At 41.6% G+C, this 27364-nt stretch overlaps 1 protein-coding gene across 2 annotated transcripts in view; it reads right to left on the minus strand.

Annotated features, from left to right (window-relative positions):
• LRP8 (LDL receptor related protein 8) overlaps nucleotides 1–27364 on the minus strand; it is a 166236-nt gene that overhangs the window by 43637 nt on the left and 95235 nt on the right. For both annotated transcript variants that reach the window (XM_082766474.1, XM_082766473.1), the window contains exon 3: nucleotides 21912–22034. In XM_082766474.1, coding sequence (XP_082622600.1) covers nucleotides 21912–22034 — 123 coding nt within the window. The remainder of the gene's footprint in view (nucleotides 1–21911; nucleotides 22035–27364) is intronic.

The following is a 27364-nucleotide window of genomic DNA, read 5'->3' on the forward strand; positions in this document are numbered from 1 at the left end:
AACAGGTTGCTGTTTCCTTCGTTTACTTCACTTAACCCTACAAGACATCAGATTTTCTGCTAAAGAGTGTTATATAAACATATGTGTTATATTTAGTTATTCTCTCTTATCCCCTCCAAACCCAAACCAAACCATATCAAACAAGATCCCGGTTTACAGTGAGAAGGGCCTGCATGGGGGCAGCAACATCTGTGACGGATGTGTCTCGGGAATTTCTTTGGCACTGGTGCACAAAGCACATTGTGACTGCATAATATAAATTACTATGAGCAACTCAAAAGACAAATTAGGAAAGACTAGCAAGAAAACGCAAATAGAAGGGTCACGAAATCATATTATAAATGGCCTTAACAGTTGAATCACCTGATAAAAAGTTAGATTCTGTGGTCTAATTTGTTTGACAGTAATTTCTGTTCAGAAGTTCCCAGAGAAATGGATTTAATTCCTTTGCACTGCGTAGTACAGCCCTTACAACAGCATGGGTTAGGAGTCTTCAACAATCACACGACTCCTGCCCTACCTAGAGATGGGAGGGATAAAATAGGCTTAGTGTACAAAGGGTTCAGCATGTTTAGAATAGATAGCGTGTACCTTGCTCCGATTATCATCTCTCAGATCAGAGTGAAATAATCAAGAATTCAAAATCCCAGGATTAATCCTAATTGCTGAAACAGATTGACTGCCAAAATAAAAGCGAGGTGGCTTTTACAGGACAAGCATGTTTCACATAAATGCTGCAAACAACCTCAAGGAAGAAAGTTATTCTCAAGGGTAGTGCCCTGAGAATAGTTTTAATAGGTTATAAAACAATTTATTTATGCATAGACTAATGAGGTGAGACATTTGTACAGTGGGCTGAAAAGACAAATGACATCGGGTTTTATAGTAACAAATAAGCAAGTTTCAAGTCCTGGGACTAAAGTCATCTGCATGGCTCATGAAGGTTTCTTTACCAAAGTTCAAAGCTATCTTGGCACACTCATGGTTTGTTTTTAAACCTGTCCAGGGATGTCTACTTAGAAAACTTGAGCCTGGATGTAGACAGCCTTTAAAATTTATCGTGATCCACTGTGTTCCCCCATGATTAGTGATGCATGATGCTTTCAAGGCAATTCTGATTCAGGAAAGCCGTAGGAGAATAAAATACTCAAAGGTAACAGCTGACCTAGCACACAGACCGGTAGCAACGTAGCTGGGAATCAGTGAAGTTCAAACACAGACATGCTATGGGAAGAAAGAAGAGCGTCAAGGAAGAAATGAGAGTCAGGAGGTTAAGGCAGCACAAGCTAGGCATGAATGGAAGTCAGCTAATTAACCCTGAGAAATGCAACTTTTGAAAGGAAAACTTGTTCACTGCCCTAGATCAGAGATTCCAAAGCCTGGTGGGCAAACAGATTTTTGAACAACTTTCAAACTTTCTCACGCAGCCCCACAGCTGACAAATCGATGCATTTAGCTGCTGAATACAGCTCTCTGGGCCAAAGGTGAGCAGCTGGGGAACAACTGCCTTAGCCTTCCTCCAGCAACGTGTGACTTACTGCAAGTCTTTTGTCATCTATTCAGGTGGCAGTGTCAGTGTCAGCTGTGGGTAGAAGCAGCACAACCTAATTTCTGTTACCTGGGTGTCCCATGGGCACACCAGACCCAACTCTGAAGCCTTGATTTGTGAAGCCTATCCCTCGTGACTTGACCTAGAAGAGACTGTGGGAAGAGATGTTCTCTACAGAAACATTGTCAATACCTATATTCTCCCCATCCATAGCAATACTTCTTTATTTGTAGGCTTTAGGTTTAAATACACTGCAGCTTTATTAACATCAACCTTCCTCACTAAAGATTCAGTGACAAAATCATCCAGATTGCAGCACACAATAAATCAATCATACTTCCCTGTGCGTTTTGTAACTCAGCAGAGTCTGAAAGCATCTTGGAACCATTTCTGTACAGATAATTTTAGACAAGAGATGCATTTACTTTTTATTGAATCAAATGTTATTTGACCATTTTTGGTTTACTGATACAAATGATAAGGAGTTTTCTAACCTCCCTCCAACTCTGTGGCACTGTGATCCTGGACTGTTAAAGAGAAACTAGCACTAAGCCTACCTGCAACACCTTGGTCACTGCTCCATTTTTTAGACAAGTTGTTGAGCACAGCTCCAGGAGCTAAGAAGGCTGAGAAGCTGAATGCTAAAAAACTACTGATAATCACTGATATATTTTTCTTCCCATATATTAATTTCTAGAATTCCCCATAATATACATACCAAAGTGCTCCGGTCCTATTACAGCAAAGCCAGAAGCAAATTCCAGAAGAAGGCTTATTCCACACACATTCTGGCACATTTAAGCTCTTGCCTTCCTCTCTTCTGAACCCAAGTAATGCTCAACTCTAAACCAGGCTTGTAAGCACAATTTAAATAACAGTCCATCAGAATATGTCAAACCGTTAACAAAAATCAGGTACTAGATATTTATCTTAAATTGAAGACAGGAACAAATTGTATTAGAATGTCTTGAAAGTACTTCTAAAAATCCCTTAAGTTGGAGAAATGCTGAACAGCACAGACTGTGGATTTGAAAGTGCTGAATGTGAGCATGCACAACGATGCTGGAATGAACCCGCTGGCCAGCTAGCTTTATAAAAGGAGTGTAATGGGAACAAAAAAATATGAAAAAAGCTCCAATGATCCTCACAGTAAGCAGCTATGTATTGTGTGCACCCATTTAGCAACACATATACCAAGAATTATGTGGCAAAAGCTTACATTCCCAGTTCTTCCCAACAAACCCCACTGACTGAAGCAGGAGAGTACTTAGTCTGAAAACGAAAATGTAAAATAATCTATGTAATCTGGCAGATAATATATACATGAACTGTATTATGTACACCTTCCTGTGGCAGTGTCCGTCTCTTGCTCTTATCACTTAAGCAATAACGATTAGTATATATGTCAGATATTTAGGGTAGTAAAGATAAGGATAGTTTGGTATCTGATGAACTCCTAATGAATAAACTGTTAATTGTGTAACCTTCCTTCAGTACAGCAAGTCTTCTGCTCATCAAGGGCATGGATTAAACAGCTTCTCTGCTCTAGAGCATCCTTATAATTAATAATATATTCTTCCCACTTCTAAATATAACCTATAATGAGATGCTTTAAAGAATCCAAGCTGCACCTTTCACCAAGAACGTTTGATCAGAGGAAAACGAGCCAGAGTTTGCTCAGACAGGGGAGCCTGCTTTTACCATGCCTGTCTGCTTCCCTGTTCTGGTGGGCCCAATCCTGACAGGCAGAGAGCCTGTTAAGGCACAACCTGCAAAACCTGCTGATGGCAGAAAACACCTTCCCCTACCTACAGCAGTTTCTTTCCATCTCTGGGGATATTTTGTGCTGATTAAAGGTGCACAGAAGTATCATTACATATTAGATAATTGCTCTTCATCAAGCAGGAGTTAAGTCCATGAGAACACTGCCATCAATCTGCCTATCAGGCAGGAAGCTGACACACTGTGAAAAACCTCACCAGTTACATCTTTCATCCATGTGAAATGTTTCTTCTCAGAGTTTTTTTGTGGTTTCCATTCCATTGGTCCTGCTTGTCCATAATCTCTCCCTCATGAACTTTAAGATTTATATATATATTTATATATGTTTTTTTTTTTTTTTTTTTTAAGTGGCTAATTTGGTAGACTCACTTGTAAGTAGACAGAGATGCTTCCTGTCTTTCAGAGTTATTATGCACACTTAAGAGAAAGAACTGTTCAGAGTACAGGGCTGGACTAGCAGAGAGCGTGGGGTCTGCAAGCAGCACTGCTGCAGCAGGCTGTGGGGAGGGACAGGAGTGAGAAGCCAGCTCTCAGCCTGCTGAAAAACAAAAAGCAAACAACAACAGAAAACACCAAAACACCTTCTTAGGGATGCAGAGTTAGCTACAGCTCAGAAATCAGTTGCCTGAAACTGTCCTGGATAGACACGGTGGGCAGAAAATCCACAGTTTATTAATACTTTTAAAAATGTACATTCTGATGCACTTTTTCTCCTCTTTTGTTATTGACACCAATTTTTATGTTAACTAAAGCTGATCTTCTGTCTTACATCCTTTTTGGACTTTTTTAAAGATGTTAAACACAAGGACAGATCTAGGCAGTGCCACATACAAGCTCTGGCTGACTGAGGGTCCCGTCACAGCATCTTTTGACTGCCTCTGGTGATCTACGAATGATGTGGTTGGGGAGGAGGAAGGAGGGTGGCTCTCCCCTACCCATGAACAAACTATTTTCCCTTAAATGAAGGAGGCTATTTTTGCCCTGAAAAATCCTTCCCAGTGATCTGGATGCCCAGAGAGTTCCCAGATGGACTAACTGCCGGTGGGAGAGCTTACTGCAGCCTGCAGCATCTGGGCCAAATGTCTTGATGCATAAATTGTGCAGCGTCGCTGAAGTCTGTCCACACCAGCTGAGACAAATTCCCATGTTTAAAAGCTATGAGACCATTAAAACCAGCCAAACACCCAGCAAAAGTTTGTCATTTCTACACCGACAGGTAGATGATCTGGTTAAGACAGGTATCTATTTTGATTTAAAGACTGCAATTGATAAAGATTTCTGGACAAGTGAACCATTGGTGGTAACAAATTTGCTTTTCATACGGTTAAGAATTCCTCATAATCCTTAACGTACCTGACCATAAACTTTTCATGCATACTTCCAGGTTTCCTTATTCAATGTCTTTTCTTATCTGAATACCCCTCGTACCTAGATGGTAATAATTTCAACTTTTGATATTTTTTCTTATGCTGTTTTTCTATGGAAACAAGGCTTATACACTAAACAAACAAAGTCTAGCTCATGAAACTTTTTGTTAAGCCTGCGAGATTGGATTCTCCTTACTTGCAAGAATCTGACCCACATACCAAGGAGGGTAAAAGCTCACAGAAATGTAGTATAGGATACGGGGTCTTAAAGGGTTGGTTATTTGGCATTTTAACCTTTTCTGCTGGAAGACTTTCTTTCTAACCTAGCATATTTAAAAGTGGAAGAACAGAACTTTGAGACAAGATTCTGTCATCTGTATGTAGGAAGATTGCATTTGGTCTAAAATAAGTAATTTTTATGCATTTCAAGTTGACAGCACACCTCATTTCCTATGCAGGTCAGATATAATTTCCTTTCCAGCCACTTAAGACTTGAGGGAGTCTGATGTCAGAACTTTAAACAGCTTACTGCACTCGCAGTGCCTAACCTTTCCAGAACCTCCTCGAACAACGAGACAGAGCTGTCTTTATGTAGGTTTCCCACCTGCCAACTGCAGGAGAGAAGACAAGCAGAACTCATGGGGAGAGGATCTAACAGCCTAAGAGCTTTGCTGGAAGCCCCAAAGCCCAGCATCACATTAACAACAAGAACAAGAAGCCTCTGTCCCTGCCTGCTAGCATTGGGGGTACAGGATGACAGGCAAGCCCGTGTGCTCCTTCCACTCATCAGCCTGCACCGTGCAGAAAGGTCAGCTATACCGCCGTGAGTCAGCTCCTCTGCAGCACGGGCATCTGTGCCACCTTCCCTGAAGAAAACAGATGCCAGGCTGCTAATCTGCTTTTATGAGAGGGAAAGGACAGCTTGGCAGATATTTTGATCCGTGTCACAGTTACAGCCTAAGCCTGGTACAACACACACTTCTGATGATCCCAGGCTGGAGTTAATAACAAAGGCTGAGCTGAATCTGTACACCCTCCAAAATGTACAGGAAAAATCTCTTACATGCTCCTAAAATGTAACCAGAAATATGAAAACTTTCTGGAAACCTAAAGAATTTTTCATCCTGTTGGGGGGAAAAACAACAAAACAAAACAGCAACAACAACCCAAGAGTAGACATGGGAAATCAGCAAAATCCAGTACCTATTTCTTACTGTTTGCAATAACCCCAATATTCTGACTGACTGTGCCTTGGGAAGTGTGCTCAAATCGACATTCAAGCATATTACCTGACTGCATCAGTCTCTTGACATCAGTTACTGCAGTGAAGATAACACTGAGGCCACACAGAAAAGTAAGACCAGCCTAGAAGTCGTCCCAGCACCGTGATTCCAGCACTGTTTCGAAGCAGTGTTTATTGTTCATAAACCAGGATATTTAATAAACCAGGATATATGGAAAATCACGTGCAAATTTCGAGAGCATATTCACAATGAGGATACAAAGTGCTCTTGGTGACATTAAATTAACAGAACAAGACTTGCTCTGCCCAGCCTCAGTAGTGAATATGCCCAGTTCATAGCATGGTTTTACTCTGCGGATGTATATACCATGCCACGTGCAAGAGCTCCAGGCCTAGCACGTGATTTTTAAGAGACAGATTTGTGCACCCATACTTTGTGTGTCACCCATGGCTGCTGTAATTGTGCATCACATCGTCACACTGAAGAGCTGCATGCTACTGATATTCCTTTTTCTCCTTCTCAAACCTCTCCTTCATCTCCATCCAGTCTGTTTGATCTCGAAGGATCTCTGGGAAATTGGGCAATTACAGCACGGAGAAAGTCTGCACATGTGCGGGTTTGAACTATCAACACTTTCTCTTTGGCTCAGTAGGAGAGAAAATGTGTCTTGGAAGCCAGAAACATCAGCCCTACTTCTCATAATATTTGATGAGCAGACAGGGATGTATTCATTCCTTCTGGGACATATGTTACACAACAGCTTCCACTGGAAGCTGTTTTACACTCTTTGGAAGAAAACACTTCTTCCAAGCCAGGAACATAGGAGATAAATGAAAAAATCCAAGTGAAAAGGAGGAATGTGCAGAAACGTTGTTAGGCTATGAAAAAGAAAGAACTTATCCCACAATCGTGAAGTTCCTGATTTTCCAAAATCATTGCGTACACTTCTCCCAGGAACCTGAATCCCTTTATGATTATTTTTATATTTGTTGTGCACAGTGTTAGAGATCTCTATTTATTACATATAAGAAGGATTGCTTCCTTTTATCCTTATTTTTTAGATTTACTTTAGCCTTTTCTAAACATTATTTTATAGCTTCAAGCTACCTCAAATATTTTCATAGTGGTCACCTCCCCGGTATTTAGAAATCACCACAAATAACTCCTCACAGCTTCTTATAATACGTGTAAAGAGAAAAGTACTTTGATTTATGTTACTAAATGCAGTCTAAATGCTTTCTCCTGAAGACAGCATTTAAAAATGACAAATGTTTTATAACGGATTATGGAAATATAAAGGGCTCCCATCTCATAAACAAAATTACACACATGGAAAGTCCTTGCTCACTGGTCTATGGAAGGAAATTGTAACACAGAACTTAGACATGTGTGCATAAAAGTTGGTAGACATAAACACAACACAGTGGCCACTACTACATAAAACAGAATCTTGCACATTAGCCCTCAGAACTGGGGCTAGAATTCAGGCCACCAGCAATATGAAACCACCAGTAAGTACTGTTCCGATCAGTTACTTTTTCTATTTTTCATTACAAGTATCCTTTAAAAGGATAAATATGCATTTCAAATAAAACAAGGTGTGTTGTTTATACGAGCAAAATTTGGCAATGAAGTAAGGAAAAGGAACAACAATCACAATTCTGCTTTTTCCTCAGAATTCTGACACACAAACATTTCTCCTGAAAATGCCACAGCCGAGATTACTGGCTCATGAAAAGTAGCAAGAAATAGCTCACAATGCAGTAAAGAAAGGAGTGCAACCAGTACTGGGACAACGTCACACTGCTATTCCAGAATGATGGGCTAACCTGTAGACAACCCAAATATCCATCCCGACAATCCAACGGCAGCTGGAAGTAGCAGCAGTGACCTTTAAACTCCAGGACAATGAAGATCATCCACAGCATGGATTAGAACAGCAAGATGCAAAATCTGAGAGCACATATGGAAAGGATGCTCTGTGCCTCAAGGCTACACAGATTCAAAACTTTTTTTTTTTTTAAACTCTCACACTGCTGGATTTGAAGAAGTTGCTGAAGCTCAATTCTTGTCAGAGCCTGTGCACCTCACCGCCCTTACTAAACTACTGATGCATGTACACATGATATTAAAGCATGGACAGGGCCAGATGCCTCCCTTCCCAGTAGCACTACAGAAGTCTGCAAAAGAAATGGCTTTCCAGAAGCCATTAATTTAGGGTACTCAGCTCAGAAGAAACTGCCTACTTTTAAGCTTTCATAAAAGGTGGATTTAAAAATTGATAATCTTTTCCAGAAATCTTGGCCCAGAACCTGTACAGATATTTCCTTGTGCACTTCTGAAAGCCTAGTGTGTACTCCTTTCCTTCACCCCGTAGAAAATGGTAAATTAAGAAAATAGTTCATTAAAGAATTATGGAAAAAAATATGTAAGGGATAGCGAAAGAGAAATGTAAAATTTTAAATGTCCTTATGTTGTCAAATTCTACTGAGTTAATAATAAATCTGTCAAGAAATTAGACCAAGAAGAGTACCTAAATTAAGAGCTTTTAATCCCAATGGTAAAATCCAACCACAATTCATAGCCCTACTATTAACTTGTGTCTATCAAAGAGCAGCATAATCAGCAGACTTAACTCTAACCACCTAGTAAGATATGGTGGCACCGATGTGAGCGGTTTGGACAAAATCACAGCACTCTGTCTTTGTGGATGGTGACACTTTGAATGACTTCACTCACCTGCAGTCCCCTTGCATCTCAGCAATGTCATGCAAGCCCCCTGAGAAACATGTACCAATACCCCTATTTTGTAGGTGTAAAGCAGAAGAGCCATACTCTGCCGTTGGCACCAGAGTTGTGTTTCTCCCTTCCTTTCACCCTCCTACCTCAGCTGCTGCTTGCTATGCCCTCCGCACCTTGCATCTTCTCCTACTTCTTGCTCATCCTCTTCCTCAAATCACCCTCGAAGGCTTCGTTTGCCAAATCTACAATAATCTCGTTAAGAGAATTACACATCTATGTGTAAGTGTAATGATCAAGCTATTCCTGGCCTCAGATGAAGAACCCTTCGACCCTATTACCCTCATCTTTGTTCTACTCCTTCTGCTCTCCCTCCATTTCATTAGTCTTCTTGCTTTACTTGTGTCTGCTCTAATACAAATCCACTCTAAAACCCCACACGGGAGTAACTTCCCCATGGTGTAAGCTCTCTGTGCGAGAAAGCAGCTGCACGGGTCTGTGCAGAACCCCACTGGCTTCAGTAAAGCTCAGGAGCAAATGCAATTACTTAATTATAAAGGAAATAGTGAACACTATTAACAGACCCATGTGTGAGCTGCTTTCTGAAGCACCTCACGCACATCTTGGTGCTGCAATAATCACTGAGTGTAATCACGGTTTGTAAAGTGCTTGCTGGTTATCAGATAAAAGTACAATTTAGAAAGGGCTCAGAATAGAGCAGTTGAGTGCAAAAAGGATTTAAAACGTGCTTTTAAAGTTGAAAACATTTCTTTAATCCCTTTAACGCAGTTTAGTTTGCTGCCTGGCTTCAATATAATGGATCAGGAACTGTTTCAGTGAGTTTTGTATCAGATAAGCAGTTAGGTAATTAAGGAAACAAAATGGAACTTTAATTATGCAAAAAACCCACCCATAGATTGTTCTATTGTGATCTCCCACAGCAGTGCTGTTTCTTATAAATGAACATATTGTGCAAGCTGGGGAGAAACCATTGATTAAAATAATCAAAAGCCCTACTAGAAACTTAGACATGTTTTCCTTTGTAAAAAAACAAAACATTGTATCTGACTAGTGAGAGATTTGAATTGCTTCTTCCAAAGCCCACGTTATTCTTTCCTCACAGATTAATTTAATTAAATCCATTATTACAAGTTGTTTTTTTTGTCTTTTTTACATAAACTGTATGAAAGCTTGGTGTACTCTGATAAATCTGGAAGGTTAGAAAATTTTACCAATAGCATTTTATCTTGATTTCCTACTAATCATTTCCAGCTGTAGCAACTTGTCTGATTAGCGTGCCATTTCTCAACATGCCAGCAATCAAATGCTTGTAAAAGTGAAACACTACTGGTTGCACTTACAGGTAACTGATAAGCAGATTTTCAGTCCCTGCTCTGAGAAGCTAGAGTATCATTAAACACATGGTCAGAGAGGTCAGAGGCATCAGGAGGAATCCCCAGCTGGCGTTTTTTATATACATATATATATATATATACACACACACACACACACATATATATATATATACACATATATGCCAGCCCTGGGCAGCCACATACGGCCCAGTATTACAGACGATCTGGCCCAGCAGAGGCTGTGCCACTTCTCTAGAAACTCAACAGCACAAATGAGACTTGGGAACTCATGTGTGAGTGCATGTGGGTCCTTCCCCTTTCTTCCTCAGGCTAACCATGAAGTGATTGTGAGCGTGAGGAGGAAGGAATGCTCCCAGACTGTGTGCTGGGCTCCACTGAGAGCCCGCTGGTTACAAACAGCGATGAAAACACATTTCTTCAGAAGTCTCTCAACTGTGGCTAAGAGTCCAGCATAAAGCCAGGGGGCTCTCTGAGCCTCTGTATCAGCAGCTGCTCTTTCATTTTCCCTCTGCCCAGGCTCATTTTCTTTCTCTGGTTCACAGAGATTACTCCAATTCTAATCAAAACAGGGAGAAAAAAGCCCCACAGAACACTAGGGGGACAAAATTATACAAAGGATAAAGGAGCCAAGCAGCATTGAGACCATATCCATCGTAAAAGAGATTACGGCTGCACAAGTGCTTCTTATCAATAGGGAAACTAAAGCCACAAAAGGTCCCCAGATGAGCAAACATAATTAAACCTGCCAAGATGAGTGATAAAAACTGTAGAAAGAAAAAAACATACAGGTTTCCAGGAAACTGCCAGAATTCATCATAAAACGCTTTTTCCTGCTACCTGAAATCCATACCTTACTCACTTCAAAATGAAAAGATTCCCTACGTGTGCCACAACACTGGGATTTCACCTCATATCTGCTGTTACAGCATCTCCTCTCTGCTCTGTCAAAGGACAGAGCATACAAACAGCACCCAGGACTTTTCAAAAATTCATGCTGTGAAGGCACACGGTGTCACACTGCGTTACACTACCTCCAGCATCCACAGCAGCTGAAAGGAAATCATTCTGCAGCAGTGCTGGTATCAGCTGCACGGCCACACAGAGACAATTGCTTCATCAAGATCAGGACCCAAGCTCATACCAACTGACGATGCTGCTTTTCCACACTAAGGTGACAACTCTTCTGAGGTGGTGAAGATACCGAGAAATGAATGCCTGCTCAAAGGGACCAATAAAACATGCAGAACTCAGGGCAGAATAAGGGTTCAGTAGACAAATGTATACTTAACGATGTCTAAGATGTCCTTGCTCTTAAATACCTCTGTATGTGCAAATAGAAAGAAATTCTGCTAAGGCCCCGCTGCTATTAAAATAATTGTGTTTCTCATCTCAGAGGGAACATTTCATCTTTTCTACACACACAAAGAAACCCCCACCTGTGTTCTTTTTCAGAGTGGAACAGACAGCTTAGATGGCATTTTAATTGAATTTGTTCAGCCTGTTGCACAAGAATAGTGGTGTGTAGACCTGTGGCTGAGAAAAAAAAAGGCGCTCCCTTACCATCTATACCTTCCCTTCATTACAAATAGCCCCGCTGGTTCACACAACTCAGCTCCAAGTTTGAGTCTTGCAACATACCTAGATGCAGGAACTGAAGCAGAAACATATAAATTCTAGCAGAATTCAGTACTGAGATTACCATTTCCCATTCACATTCCATACAGTGCCAACCTACCTGCTGAAATGCTTGAATGGCATACCATTATTTTATGTGTATGTGCACTTCTAAATACATGTGTATAGTTTTACATGATTTTGTTTTACTGCACAGACTATGACTAGAAATTAAATTGCTGTCAAAGATGCTAGACATGCTTCTCACCTTACAAAAAAGGGAGAAGCACGGTTATGTTCATGCTACAATGACTAGTATTTACAAGCTCTATCATAAAACAGAATTCAGAACTGTAGAACCGAAGTCTTGTAGAACATGTAGGAACTCAAATGATGTGGTAAGATGACTAGTGAGCAGTACAAGCCTGAAAAATGGTGCAATAACTGGCATTAGTGCGTTCATATGAGAACATGTAAGCCTGCGGGCTCTAACAAAGTTACTGAGCTATGGCTTCTAGTATTTTAATACAAAGGATGCTTAACATGGTTCAATATGTTAAAATCCAAGACAGAAAGGGTGAGCTGGAATTTGTCACTCTGCAAACAGCCACTGAATAGTGTCCCTAGACAGGAAGCTAGAAGCTCTTGCTACAGCAAAGCCCTGATGAAGGCTCTCAGCAGCTACGGACACCTGCTGCACCCCACAAATATAACGCACAGGGGGAAGGCCACACGGCCCTCACACGTGCAGGCAGTGCTGGCAGTGACCATGCCTCAACCTCAAGCACAATATCCCTGAAAGCATTTCAGAGAACTGAAAATCTCCAGTGCAAGGTTCAAGTTACATAAATTATCTACCAAAGCATGCAAAGGCTGCATATTAAACAAGTCTTAATCATGATCCTAATCCTTAAGGAAGCGGGATAGAGCATCACGAGACCCTTATTAAAACTGCAGATGATTTCAGTGGGAGCTTGTCCTGAATGTAAACATGATCCTACAACTCTATAAACAGACAAAGATAGGAAAACTGTCTATTAAGTGGTAGAATTAGGAAACACAGCTTCAATGTACAATAAATCCATTATAGGATTAAACCACAAGCTATTTAAATGTGAAAAATGTTAGACAATGTCATTTCGTTTTCACTTCTTAAAGTATTTTCTTCACACCATAATTCACCCACTTAAGAAAGGGGAAAAGGTTTGCTTTCTGTGCCCCTACAGCACAAGACTGCTTCATTCAGTTAGCAAAGTATTTCAGTTCTCAAATTATGACTTGCTTCTGATTCCCAGAATATTTTTTTCCACATTAGCCATAGTTAGTAAGTCAACCATGTTTTTTTTCCAGATTAAAAAAAATATATAACTAAAAATAATATATATATATATATATATAAAAATATAAAAAACGGGTAATCTGAATTTCAGAAAGCAAGCAGGAAGAGAATGGAAAAAATGAAAGCACTGGGCAATGAAAACCTGTCTGAGTATTTCTCAAAATCTCTTCAGTTTCTACTACTTCAACATACACGGGCTGTTAAACAATTACACATAGAGGGCTTTACATGCTCACCTTTCACTTTCCTGCTCTTCTCTCCTATTGAAATAAATGCAAGATTAATTATAGCCATAAAAAGGCAGCATCAAACCCTTTTATGACCCTTTCTGTTTATGAACTGCAAGAACACATTAGACCAATAGGAAAAATATTTAAATGCCAGCATTTAAATCTTCATAATAGTCAGCTAATGAAAGCTCAGAGTCAATCTGAAGTACATCAACCCTGCAAATGCCAAAGCTTGCAATGCCACATGAAAAAGTGACTTTCTCGCAAGGTAACATTGCTTAAGAAAGGGACAAAAAACATCAGAAAAGATTTAACAGGTATTTTCTATTGTTTTTCATATTGGTCTGGACCCTCTGAAAAGGCCACCTCTGAGATATAAGCTCTAACATATTCTTAAAGGAAGAATATGTTTTGTTTTTAATGGGATTACTTCAAACTTTTTAGCACTGGTAGAATTGGAGCACAATCATTACATACTGTAAATTAATTTACATCTCTAGGCAAGTAAATGTTGAGCCCACCAAAGCCATGTAATCGTCAGAAAGGTGATGGAACTCACTGCCTAAGAACCACATGTAAAGTTATCCCACTACTGGGGATCAACAGCCAGGTTTGCTGAATTTTCTTTGATGTAACAGGATAATTTCATGCTCTAATAAAAGGAACGGGAGGCAGGAAAAGCTGGATTTGGTTCCTCACCTTGTCAAAGATTAGTCCCTACAGTTTTGTGTTCTTTGGGATATTGAGATCAGTTTGGGGTGCTCAACAAGGACCCACTTGGAGGCAGCATTGAAAGCAGCTATGATGATCAAGTAACTAGAGGCACTTGTGAAGGAAGCATACATTGGCTGAGATAAGATGATTAAAGCAGGAGTGAAGGCACTTCTATGAAAATTTGAAGAGTTACATGCACTTAGGATAAAAAGGACTTTTAAAAATCTGCACTAGACTGTAAGACACAATCTGCAGGGAACCACTGGTCTTCTAACAAGTCTTGTCCATCTCTAGAGTATTGTTAAACCCAACCACAGAAGCCAACTTTTAAGTCTGAAACCTTCTAAATAGACCCAGAAGTTAAGTAGCCTACAAAAGATGTAAAATATTTTTTAAATTATGTGTTGGATGCGATAAAGCTTTCACAGAGATTAGTGAACAATGCAGGATCTGTACCCTAGTTATAGAATTGTGCTACTTCCAATTTTCCAAGAAGACAACGAGAGACTACACACAAGCAGAGGCTGAGAACTGCATTTGTTTGGCCATCAGAAGAGGAAGCTAAAGGAAGGTTTTGTTGCTGCCTTCAGTTGTGAAATAGGAAGGGACTACAGAAGATGAAATCAGACTGTTCTTGGACATGCAAAGTGACACATGCTGCAACAAAGCAAATTCTGGGGAAATCTAAGGATTTTGTCATTAATAAAGGTGGCCAAACATGAGGACAGGGACACATTTTGAAGAGGGGGCTGGACTACGTGACCCCAGAGGTCTCTTCTAGCTTTTCTATAACTTCATGAAAAGATGACCATGGGGAGCTTTCATTTGATTTGGATATTATTTATTTTGATAAATTTGACCACTTTGACAAACCAAAGCTTTCATCACAAGCCCTACAACCTCAGTCTGGGCATCTGGAAAACCAGACTACCACCTCATCACCAGGAGGATCCTGTAGCTCTAGAAGTGTTCCCATATTCTGTACCTTATGCTGTGTTCGTTTTACAGAGGTGGCTGAAACCTGGGACGTGGTCCTCAGCTGCTGTAACTCAGCAGTGCTCCCAAGGGCCCACCACATCGCAGGGGAACAGAGACCAGTCCATCGAAGCTGCTGTATTTTATGCTGGCAACAGCCAGTTAGCGTAGCTGGAGTACTGTAAAAATGAACACCTGTACGCTTGACATTAACCTTACTTTAATTTCCTGAATGATCTGTACCAAGTTCATCCAACAGAATAATCTTTAATTTATGCACTCCACTGCATTTGCAATTCCCCACCATCATATCACAATGTGTACAAAGATCTGCTCTTCATGTTGGAAAAAAAAAACCCTTCGTATTTCTGCCCCAGGTCCTAAAACTTGGTATCTGGCTGCGCCTGAATGATTTGACCTAGTTTGTTTGTGTGTGTGTGTGTGTTTTGTTTTTTTTTAATTATTTTTTCATTTCTCTGTTTGAAGTTGTTGACCCATCCATCCTTCTTCAGATAAATAAATACTCCAAGGGCATGGAAGAGTTGATTAAGTTACTTTCCAGAAATGCAAGGTAATGCAACTAAACTCAGCCAGACATTCAGGAGATCTAGATCAAAGATGAACAATATGGACATAATTTTGGGGTAAATGGGGAGCTAGAAGAGGAGTGCACATTTCGAGGTGAGCAATATCATCTGTGATAGCAACTGCAGAATTTTGCTTTCATGCAACTTAATAGAAAACGAGGACCATTACACGCTGATCACCACTACAAGAGATCAGCATACAGAGCAGCAGCACACAAAGCGCTTAGGATCCTGGAAAATACCCATTAAAAATAAAACTGTCAAGTTTGGATACATCTCCCAGCATGACTTGTGACATGTACTTCAAAACAAAAAGGACTGCACGAACTGGTACTGTATTTCAAACCAACACTCGGGGTTTGATTTTATATTCCATTTCCATTAAAAATCTATTTCCAAGACTGCTGCTTATTAAACTTGCCCTACTAAACCATTCCTTATTACATGCAATCTGAATTCAGGTCTCCCCTTTTCTTTTTCTCCCTCCTCACATCCTCCTGTACCATTCTGTAAAATAATTTCTGCTCCTAGCTAGGAGAATGTCACATATCTGATAAAGAAATAAGAAGTGGTGAGTTTATGCTGCCTGCATTCCTTGATCTCATTATATATACAATGTCCTAAGGCAAGAGTTTGCCAGCTCAGATTTTCACTTGCTCTTTCCCTTTAATTTGTGTTCCCATCAGTGCTGTTACTGTTTGTTAGCATTTGTTTTTGTTTTTCTCCAGAGATTTTTTTTAAGTTAAATAATCAACATCAGAGGCAAATTTATTTTTTTCCCCTGTAAGAAAACAGAACGATTCAATACCTGGGTTGGAACAGTATTAGGTGGATAACATCCATTTTGATAGAGGTCTCTTAGCTCAGTAAGAAGAGTGATTTCCCTTCCCCCTGCCTCGGCTTCACAAAACTGGATAGGGAAAGAGCAAGGAATCTTTTCCTATGCATAAGCAAAGCCTGTGCAGCACAGCAGGGGCTGCACCGCTGCCCTAGGGTGGTCACTGAGTCCCACTGGGTTGCTTCTAGTGACAGTAATGAAAATACACCAGAGCCCCAGCATGGCTGGCTGTCCAATGGGACAGTCCTGTGGCCTACCAGAGATCTCCTTGCAGCCGGCAGAGGCACGCTGCTGCAGAACCTGGCAGCAAACAATTAGAAGATCCTCAGGCATTCAACCTGCTCTGAGGTCAGAACGTTTTGTGTATCTCAAATCAGCTGCTGGGGAGGTAACGTGGGAGCCCCGGGCACCTGGCTGAGAGGCACTAACTCCACTCCCACTATCCAGATATTCTGCTATCCCTTTTAATGCTTTGCGGGGAGCTCCTTGCATACTAACAAGCTGGCACGGCAGAGATGAAATCCATTATCACTTCAGCGCACCTTCCAACGATGGCAGTGTTGCACCCACTGTAGGTTTTCCCTCCTGTAGGCAGGGAGAAGCAGCAATGGCTCATGTTAAACTGAGATTCAGCAGCTGCTGGATCTAACAGGGCTTTCTCAAGGAAGACATGGCTGGAATGTGACATGCCAATGTACTAACCCTTCCCGTTCCCCACCAGCAGCTGTGGCACTGCACAGCTAAATGGCATTTCTTTGTTCTACGTCTCACCCACCATCCCATTTCGTTTCATTTCTCATGCATCTCAAAATAACCTTCCTCTCTTCAATATTAAATTCCTCCTCCTCCTCCCTCCCCCAGTCTCATTCGATGCAACCTCCTCAACTGTGAATTTTGTCCCTTCTGCCCTCTGCGGATAGCATTAATTGCTGAGTTCTCATGGTTTTGCTTCCCCTGACTTAGGGGCTCATCCTGTTTCCATACAAAAACAAACGAAACCAAAATAAAATGATCATTTTTTTTCTCCAATTTCTCCCATCATTATTTTCTAATGATGACTTCAGAAAGAGATCCAGCCCACAATATGTACATGAATAGATCAGCTCACAGAAAATGGACACTTTTTTTTTTTGAAGCCTTAATATAAATTAAATGAGACAAAATAAATTCTGCAGCCAGATAATAGCACTGAAAAAACTGACAGATGGCAGAACAGTGAGGTTAGTGGTGATACTTGCTCTTACATGAATAATTCACTTGGACAAACCTATGGATGGTAAGACCATATTTAGGGTAAGGAACTAGCTCACAGAAAAGATGAAGAAATGTAAACAGCTTCTTCTTTGTAATAACCCATTTCAAACCAAAAGCCCAAATAACCACCTTCTCCAAAATCAGCCCATGCTAGAAATTGGTCACTCTTCAACTTGCACCAAAACCCCGAAGGAGAAGCCCTGTAGATTCCATCAGCTGAGAAATCCTATGGGATATCCTTATAGCTACTGCTTCCAGCCGCATACAGTGGCTTGAAGAAAATGCTGCTAAAAAAAAAAAATAAAAAAATTGTATAGATAGCAGAAAAGACCCTGGACATTATAGATTGAACAGAAGCCAAGCAATCTTTGATGCCATTTTACCTATGGACATGAAACAGGTGCTGTCCTGAAAACCTGGAGATGGGTAACATCCCCAGAAAGGATATTGCAAGGTACAAAGCCAAGGAACTACAGCAATCTGGGAAACAGAAAAAGCCGGTAGCAAACTAAGTAGTTTTGCTTGTTTGTTTGTTTTTTGGGGGGCAGAGGTGGTATAGCTAAAAAAAAAAAAAAGAAAACACCACAAAATTTTATCATTAAATAAGCATTAGAGATAGGGACACAGCATCTGTAACAATCAGAGAGCACAAAGGGTATTAAAAAAGAAGGCACTACAAAAGCATCCAGGAAATAAAAAGCCATTTAGGATGTGGCTAGGTGCTGAGAGGAACTGCTTTGTTTTGATCATTTTCGAAGCTGGAAATACTCCTAAAATGCAACAGTCAGCATTTTCAATGCTCTTAACTTCCCCAGCTCAAATGGACTATGGACAATGTCCCAGTGCTGCATTAATCGAGGAATAAACCTGGAACCTGGCAGAGATGCTGGCAATTACGTGGCCTGTCCAAAAGCAATCGATTTTATAAAGCGGTTTGATCTTGCCAGAGGAAAGAAATCTCCATTTCCCAACCTGCCCATTCCCTAGGGAAACTCCACAGCGCAGACTCCTCCAAAGGGCTGTGCTACATTTCTGAACGGGAAAATGAGACCGTCGTAGGGGCCTTCAGTCATTTCTCAACCAGAGGGAGATAGCCCAGCCTTGCTTTCATCAGGGAGGAAAAAAAAAAGATAGGATTGGAGGGAAGGACCATCATATATAAAGTATTTCAGACTGGCCAGTATACGCACTGCCCCTCACTAGATCTTCTGTCTGCCATTACAGCTTTTTCCTTGCCCTGATGGGGCATTTACACTTACAAAGAGCTAGGGCTTTTACTTTGAAGGTATACGTTAAAAACAAATCATAATGCTCCAGATTTTTCTTAACAGTCTACCAAGTTTATCGCTCACTGCTGTCTTGAGCAGTGGCAGTAGGAAGATCTGCAAACATATGTGAATTAGCCTCACGACCAGCACAGTGCTTATGCATTATCAGGTTGATTCTGGTTCCTTGCAGAGCAGATCGGATCAGCCTTTGAGATGACACATCCTTTGACAAGGATATAAAACATCTGGGAAGAACGTCCTCACCATGCAAATTAAAGCCTATTGCTATCAACAGCCATAAGATTAAAAGTACTTGATCTTCATCTGATTAAGTGTGAACTCAGATCTGAATAATCCTATAAAACAAGTGAAGTTCCAAAACTCCAGTTGCAGATACTTTTAAGATTAGAAGGCAAGCTTTTAACTGGTACAGAAAGGAATGCTGGCTTCTCTTGTGAGCCAGCCACAAGTCAGACACAGGCTTGTATTAAGTATCCTACGAACTTAGAGACAGAGATCTTGCACCCATCACACAAATTCAGAACAAAAATTAAATATCTTATGTTGAGACAAAGCATGGCAAATCTGCTTAAGACAGCTATAAGCAAATAAAAGGAAGAAGGAAAATATTATTCAAACTACCCTTAGCCAGGCACTCTAACAGCACAGAGAACTGGCTGGCACAATGGAAGATCATTACTGAGTAAAATCAGACCAGTTCAACATGTGCTGGAGGCTCTGCTCTGTGATAAAAGAGTCAGCTTTATCTTCTGTTGATGAAAACTGGGACTGTGGGTCAGGACCATCTTGTTCCAGATGGGAAAAACACGCAACAGCCAAGTCCTCAGTGGCCACTTAATCTGTAACCGAAAGGGATGGAGCTTCAGGAAGTTCTTTTTCAACAGAGAAAAGCACTCACTCATGCCAATTTTACTTGAAAGCCAAAAGACCCTTCTTGACTCATAGACATGGACGTTATCTTCTATGAAGAAAAATGCCACAGCTATAGGTCATAATTACATGCCACATTCTTTGGTCTGCTTTGAAAAAAATTATATAAAAAAAAAAAAAAAAACACAAACCAAACCAACCCACCACCAAACCAACCAAAACAGATCAATAATTGGTCCATTCAGGTACTGTCACTTTCACAACAAATTCCTGATGGACCTGCTGCAGCACTCTACAGCATGGGAACACATTTCTCCCTGCGCCAAGGTGACACAGGCCTACTCCCATTCGCAGCAGGGAGACATTTCAAGGGCCATCATTTTCCTGATACTATTTGAAGAGAAGAACCACTGCAGAAATGCAGACTTCAGTCTCTTAGTAGGTTTCAAGCAGAAAATCACACAAAACTGAACAAATGATTTTCCTCTCAGGAGGGCAGTCCCATACTGTACCAATCAAATGCTCAGGTCAAGTACCCTTTACAATACTTAAGTTTTAAAGATGATTTCCCCAGAGAAAGAACATAAGTGGGGGGAAATTGGAAGGTGAAATGACTACAAAAAGGAATGAAAGATGATCAAGAAAAATCATCGGGGAACTTAACAGTGCATGGTCCACACCCCATCCATGCTACGGCTTCTGACAAGAGATTTACAGACATTGACTACAGGGAACGGAGCTGCTTAGTTATGCAGCCCCTCTCCACATAATCAGGTAGTGGAAACAGCATTAATAAGATAGCTTTTGACTAAGGCTGATGCAGGGTGAAAGACCACCAGTTACAGTACATAAATATGTTAATGCAGTTACTGAAGTAATTTTTTCTGTAGCCTGTGTATGGCTGCAAAAATGATTCCATTCATTTTATGCAAAAGAGAAGCTCATTTATCTTTCTTAATTAGGGAGAACTAGTACTAGGATCACACACAAAAAAAGCATACTTATTTGTGAAGCCCTCTATGTGCCACATTCTGGTGAGGCCCAATAAAACACTTCCCCCAACGCTGCTTCTGACTCGTGGGAATATATTTGTGAAGTACATGACTGGAAATTCAATAGAATGGCTTGTTTAAATTTCCTGGTCTGCCCAAGAAAAAATCTGCAGATGTAAGCAAGCACACAAATAAAAGTTTACATAATAGCTAATGTTTTCATTAAAATATTCCTGGGATTCCCTTCAACTCAGCATCAGATGACCTTCCACAGTTCCAGAAAACAGAGAATGGATTGGCCTCCTCAGAGAGTGAAAAGAACAAGATTAAATGCTCTGCGTGAAAATCAAGCATGTCCTTTTACTTACTGAATCAATATATTTTTAAAGGTGTTACCTGCACCAAACTTCTGTTATATTTACCCTCAGCTTTAGTTACTTTACTTTGCTCATCTTTAATCTTTTATTTTTTTCTTTATTTGTTCTCCAAGGCAAACAAACAAACAACAAACCCAGCCACAAAGTTCCAAGACTGCAAAGCTTCTCTGTGATGACAGACGTACTGTCTGCAGTGATGAATCCCAAGATGCTACCATGCAAAATGCTGCAAATCTGAGTTTCCAAAAGGCCTGATCCCAGGTGCACAGATTTCATGGTGCTTGATTCTGACCTTATATGACGCATGGTGCAGCCTTACAGACTTAGAGTAAGCGTGCACTCCAGGGAGGAATGGTACACCTTGTGAGTATAGGACTAAATGATAGCTTCTGATCCACCTTGGTGCTCCCAGCTCTTAGTAGTGCTCTTTAGTGAGCAGATTCATCATGAATCTTCATGCACCACTGCTGATCATGAGCCCTACAACCAGACAAACTGTAATAGAGCTAGAAACGTTTTCAGTTCTGTTACAGACAGAAACACACGCTGTATAGTTCTGTGTTTATCACCGTCTGGAAAATTGGTACATTTCAGCATTTAGAAGCCATCTGATTTGAATGACCCAAACCTTTTGTCTCTTTTATTTCTGTTATAAGAGAAGCAAAAGCTTTAACATCATCTTGCAAGTGTTAGGAATAATACCTTTGATTTCATAACACTCTATGCTTTGGTAAAACAATGTGTCAGAGAAACACCATTTTTTTGTGCTACTCACTGCATGCTGCTTCTGACTCATCTGACCCATCAGGACATTCCTCTTCCCCATCACATTTCCACCTGGCTGGGATGCAGTGGCCGTTGTCACAAGTGAAATCTGACTCGGCACAAGTTTTCTTTGCTGCAAGAAAAAAAAAAAAAAAAGATGTGAATAAAAGAGCAGAACACCTTCATTGCAACCACTCCCACCAAGAACAATAGTGAATTCCCTGTATCAAGGATTCATTTCACATCCATCATCGCCTCTCCATGGTGGAGTCAGACAGGTATCAAAGGTGGGTGTTTCTCCTCTCTAAAACTCTTATCTGTCCTTTACTTAAAACAGATCCAACTCTTTTCTGTCTTCTTCCAAGCAGCCAAAAAACAGGGATGCTCTTTATCAAAATAAATATCTAGGGTTTTTACTACAAAATGCTGCTGCCTATACGGAACTGGAAGTGTGCTGCATTATTTACAGACAGATAAGACAAACAAGTCTTGCCTTCAGAGTACTACAATCTAAGTAACAATGTTTTCATCTATGCAGTCTATTCATGGCTTTTCTAGTACATCTGTCACCATAGCAGATGATCATAAAGCACTCCTTCAAACAACAAAAAACATTTCATTAAATGTCAACCACTCGATGCTCTTTGCTTTGCTTGCATTAATTTAGGGCGTTAAAAAGATGCAAGGCATGAGCTCAAGCAATTAACAGGTCTGCTCCTCTGTGCTGGTGGCACAGCACCCCCAGTGCCCTGTAAGACACATGAACATCTTTTCACTGCAGCAGAGAGAAAGCAGCCTGCAGATATCTGGCCTGTTCAGTTCTTGGCCTCAGTGCCCATGCGGTCACCAGTCACTCACCACCTTTTGCAAAGGTGACGTTAGTGGCTTTTCCGTGAGGAACTGGACCAAACAGCCCATCAATAGACCAGTCAATTCATATAGGAAGGGGTGGCAGGGAGATTTGTTTCTTCCCTCTCTAAAGCTGCTCATAACTTAATAGGATCACAGGTAGTAAAGGACTCCAGGAGGTCATTAAGTCCAACCTCCTGCTCAAGACAGGGCCAGCCTGAGGTCAGACCAGGTTTCTCAGGGCTTCACTCACCCTGGTCTTAAAAACCTCCCAGGATGGAGACAGCACAGCCTCCCCGGGCAATCTGTTCCCCTGCCTGGCTGTCCTCACGGTGACGTTTGAGCTTGAAACCTATTCCTGTGGAAGTCATGTGTATGCATCATGGCTTCACCAGTATTTCTTCCAGCAAACATTTTCAAAGCATTAAGCACTACAAATAACCCTCCAGGGTTTGATTTTATTTTATTTTTTCAGCTGCTGTCAGGGAGGGAGCTGTGTTGAATATAGGCCACGTGCCTATGGAAGAAACGAGGGGCATTGCTGTGTGAGGTACTGAGAGGTTTACAGGGCAGAAGCCAAGCATTCATTTTCTAATACATGAAACATGCAGCTTTCCTGAACAAGCATCCAGCAGGAAAACACTGCAGAACATCACGAAGCAGCTGTACAATCTCTCAGGATGCACTTCATAAAGAGAACACACATTTACCCTCCTTCCGCTGCTAAATGAGCCAGAGTCTGAATAAAATGGATGATCTGCCCTTAAGTCTTTCAGAACCAGATAGTGTGAACTAATACAGAGAATAAAACATAGAGGTCAAGTGTTTTACAAGAGATCAGTCACAGTAGGAAACCAGGTTGATCTTCCCGAGACGTCGCACACCCGTTATCAGAGGGAACAGACCTTCTCCTGAACACCTCCGGATAGAAAACCAAAACTTGTACCGTTGGCTATCAAGGGTCACTTCTGATGTGTTTGATACAAGTTTAATTAAATGAATCTGACATATGTAATGGTCAGAAGCTCAGAGCAGATACCGAGGGGATATGCACATATAAGTAAAGAGAGTACCCGTGCCTGCCGTGAAGCTGACCGGGTAAAGTGCCAGCAGCTGCTGTTAGGGGAAGGCTGTGGCACCTACAGATGAAGCAAGAGTGTCTTTACCCAGGAATCAGAGACTAGCATAATGCTAGAGATAAAAGAAACCTCATTTTAAAACATACTTAGTTTTATACCAGCTCGCTCATTGCTGTCATGTCTTGCTTTTCATTAGAAATCTCTGTTCCACTGACTCATTCCCAAGAGGACCAGACAGCGACACAACTCCTTTTCCACCTCCGACTAAGCCACCCTTTCCCCACCAGCCTAACGCCCTGCCCTGTTACTCCAGGACATGTGGACGCAAGCGTGAGCGAGGGTCAGCAACAGCAAGGAGCGTAACAGGCATCCAGCCCCTTCCACACGGCCAACCTGCTCGCGCCAGATGGTGGCACTGATTGCTTTGTTCCCCCAGCGCTGCTCTTGGGCAGCACAATTAATAGATTGCCAGGATTCACAAAAGGGGGAGAAACGCATTGCTGACAGTCCCAGGGTGTCTTTCCGAGGGTGTGAACGTGCTCCCTGAGTGCAGCTCCCCTTTGCAAAATGCTGTGTATGGCCCCATCTGCGGCGGCCTACCCACAAAGAGAGGGGTCAGCCCTGCCTGTGTGCCCACCAAAGGTGGGACCGGCCTGCGCCAGATCCATCAGCAGAATAAAAGCACATTTGGTCCTTTGTTTGAACCTAAACTGTCTGATCTCCCCAAAGAGCACGATTAAGGGGTGGGGGGAAGCCCTCAAACCTTTCTGCAGTTATTATATTTACGTCTACCGTTTCTTATTTTACTGCTTTTATATTTTAAACAATGGATTTTGTTATTGTCATTACTACTCTCCAATGCATCAGGTCATGGCCCCACAGGCTGTCTTAATTAAAATAAACTCTGCTTTGCGTTGCAAACAGCAACCCAGATTATTAAAAGTGCAAGAATACTGAAGTCCTGTCTCATTTCTCACCTCTAATGCAGGACTGGAATCACTTTATTTTCAACCAGATTCACCTTCTGGCACTCAGTCCTCGTGTCTCTGGGATCACAACGCAGGCAGGGAGCAGTTAATTAAAATATCAGCTCTCTGTCATTTTCTTCCTTTTCTTTTTCACATCCGATAACCTTTTCTATTAATCTCCCATGTTATACACCTTCCTTCTATCAATTCTCTATTAAAAATTCATTGAGGCTTCCGCCATAAATTGTCAGCGGTGCATTAAAATGTAAAATAAATAAATACCTCCCTTTTAGACAATGGGGAGGACACAGGTTCATTTTATGGTTTCACCTGGCTCAGAAATAGCCAAGCAAAATTAATTGTTCCCCTGAGACCCATTTCCTTTGCCATAAGCAGCACAGGCAGCTCCGCTCACATCTCTTCAAAATGAACATAAACAAACAAGAGTAACTAGTCGCAGCTTCCCCCTGCCTCTGCTCCTCGGGGGGCAAACTGATACCTGGAACAAGAAGAGAGAAGGCTACTGAAGCATACACAGAGCCTTTCATCTTCTCCCCTGCTCGGATACATGGAGTGACACCAAAGAGACTGCATTTCTTTTGACTCTCGCTTGATTTGCCTTCGGTACCTGCTTTTCCTTCCTCACATCTGCAGCCGGACAGATACGGCAGGAGCTCCCGGGTGGAAGTCAGTGCCTGGGTGCCCACGGGGCTCGGCCTCCAGGCGGCTGAGTGCTGGTTTGGGCAGCTTGCCAAAGGAAAGCTGGCTTCGAAGGAATTCTTTCCTGCTTCTCTTCTCCCAAGAAGAGAGACAAGAGAGGAAATGAAGCCATGACAGAAACACAACCTAACACGCTGAATTTTAAACGAAATTGCATCAGACCAACACGGTCCCTCATTCTGTAAAATATCTTTTCCTTTTCCATTACTCACATTTCTTATCCTGAATTGCAGGTAAGGATTTAGGATTCATCCCTAGAGCAAATTAAAAAGAGAAATTGAGGAGGCTGGTTTAGAATACGAACGTTTACTGAAGGAATTAATTAAAAAAGTGATCACTGTATGACTGGAGGAAATAAATATAGACTGAAAAGAACAAGTCTTGTACTGGCAAGGAGCAGGGTCTGGATGATCTTAAATATGATTTCTGACTTCAAAAATACCTGAAAGGTCAAATCCCTGACTCTAAAGCCAAACGGGTAACGCTAATTTAAGGGGCCCAGGATACTTTCATCCTCTTTCCAATAAAACCGAAATCCTCTCTCCCAAAGCCGTCAGCCACTTCACTTCTTGCATCAGTTCCAGAGGCTTTATGAGACAGGAACGTGTTTACACTCAGTATTTATAAGACACAAGGCCCTCAGTGATTCAGTTCCAGTTCATTTTCCCTGATTATTCCTCTTTTGCACATCGCTAATACTAAGCAATACACCACACTACTGTAGTTTTTGTTTGCTTGTTGGTTTGTTTTGCTGCTCCTAATTTCCCCAAACCAACACAGCTGAAGAGCAGAGTGAAAGTATTGTATTATCACCAACAGCTCTGCGAGCAAAGGTGGAGCTGCTGAACAGCAGCGGTGATGTAAAAGCACATACAACCTGCCTGTAAAAGGACAGGTAATTTTTAGATGAAGGGTTGTTCCAGCTCCGGGCTGTGCACTCAGACAGGAAACCTGGCTGATGAGAGTCTTCTCGGGTGTTAACCCAAGGAGACCCTGTGGGCTCTGTCTTACCCTTCACTAACCACTGCCCAATTTCCACCACATCTGAAAAGAGGCAAAGGGAGTGAAAATTGAAAAAGTCTGCTCCTACAAGTTTCATAGACCTGGTAGCTGAGCAGAGAACAATCAAAATTACAGCCCCGCATGGGGAGATGAGGGCAGAACGTGGCCACCACACGTCCTGCTGGCAGCGGCCTGCAGGGGTGGTTCTGCTCCCGCACCTCATACCAACTGCAGCTCTACTGCACAGTAAATAAGGTGATTAGGGATTAAAAACATTCAAAACCCCCAGACACCAAGACCATTGAAAACTTCAGTTTCACTTGTCCTGCTGCCCTCGTCCCTTTACACAGACCCTGCTCTTATTTTACTTCTGAATCAAGAGCAGACTGCCTGTCAGCCGGACTCTGTTCTCATCTGCAGCCAGTATTCAGCCTTGTTGTGGAAAATGTTTTCACCCAGGCTGCTGTAAACATAGAATAAGATAAAAGGCCATCCAATGAAAGTTTTGCAGTGATTCTTCTGCAGAAGTAAAATAGCCCAGCCCTGTGAGAAAGGGAAGTTGACAGAAGGCCAGAAAGAGAAATTTAAATTCATAGGACAGGGTTTCATTTCACACTGCGAAACTTCAATAGCAACTTTGATCAGAGGCTTATCACAGGCACCGACAAGACCCCATGTCAGCAGAGAAGCAGCACGACATGGGTTCAGGGGCTCACCACAGCCCCGCGCCATCGCTCGGCCCCACAGGTGCCAACGGCGGCTCGAGCGTGAGGTAGGCCGCACACCGTTCCTAGGGCTCACTGGCATTCCTACGGACCTCAGTTAATTCAGTCTCTGTGAGAGGA

The sequence above is a fragment of the Aythya marila genome (assembly GCF_965140915.1).
Source record: "Aythya marila genome assembly, chromosome: 8".
Classification (NCBI taxonomy): domain Eukaryota; kingdom Metazoa; phylum Chordata; class Aves; order Anseriformes; family Anatidae; genus Aythya; species Aythya marila.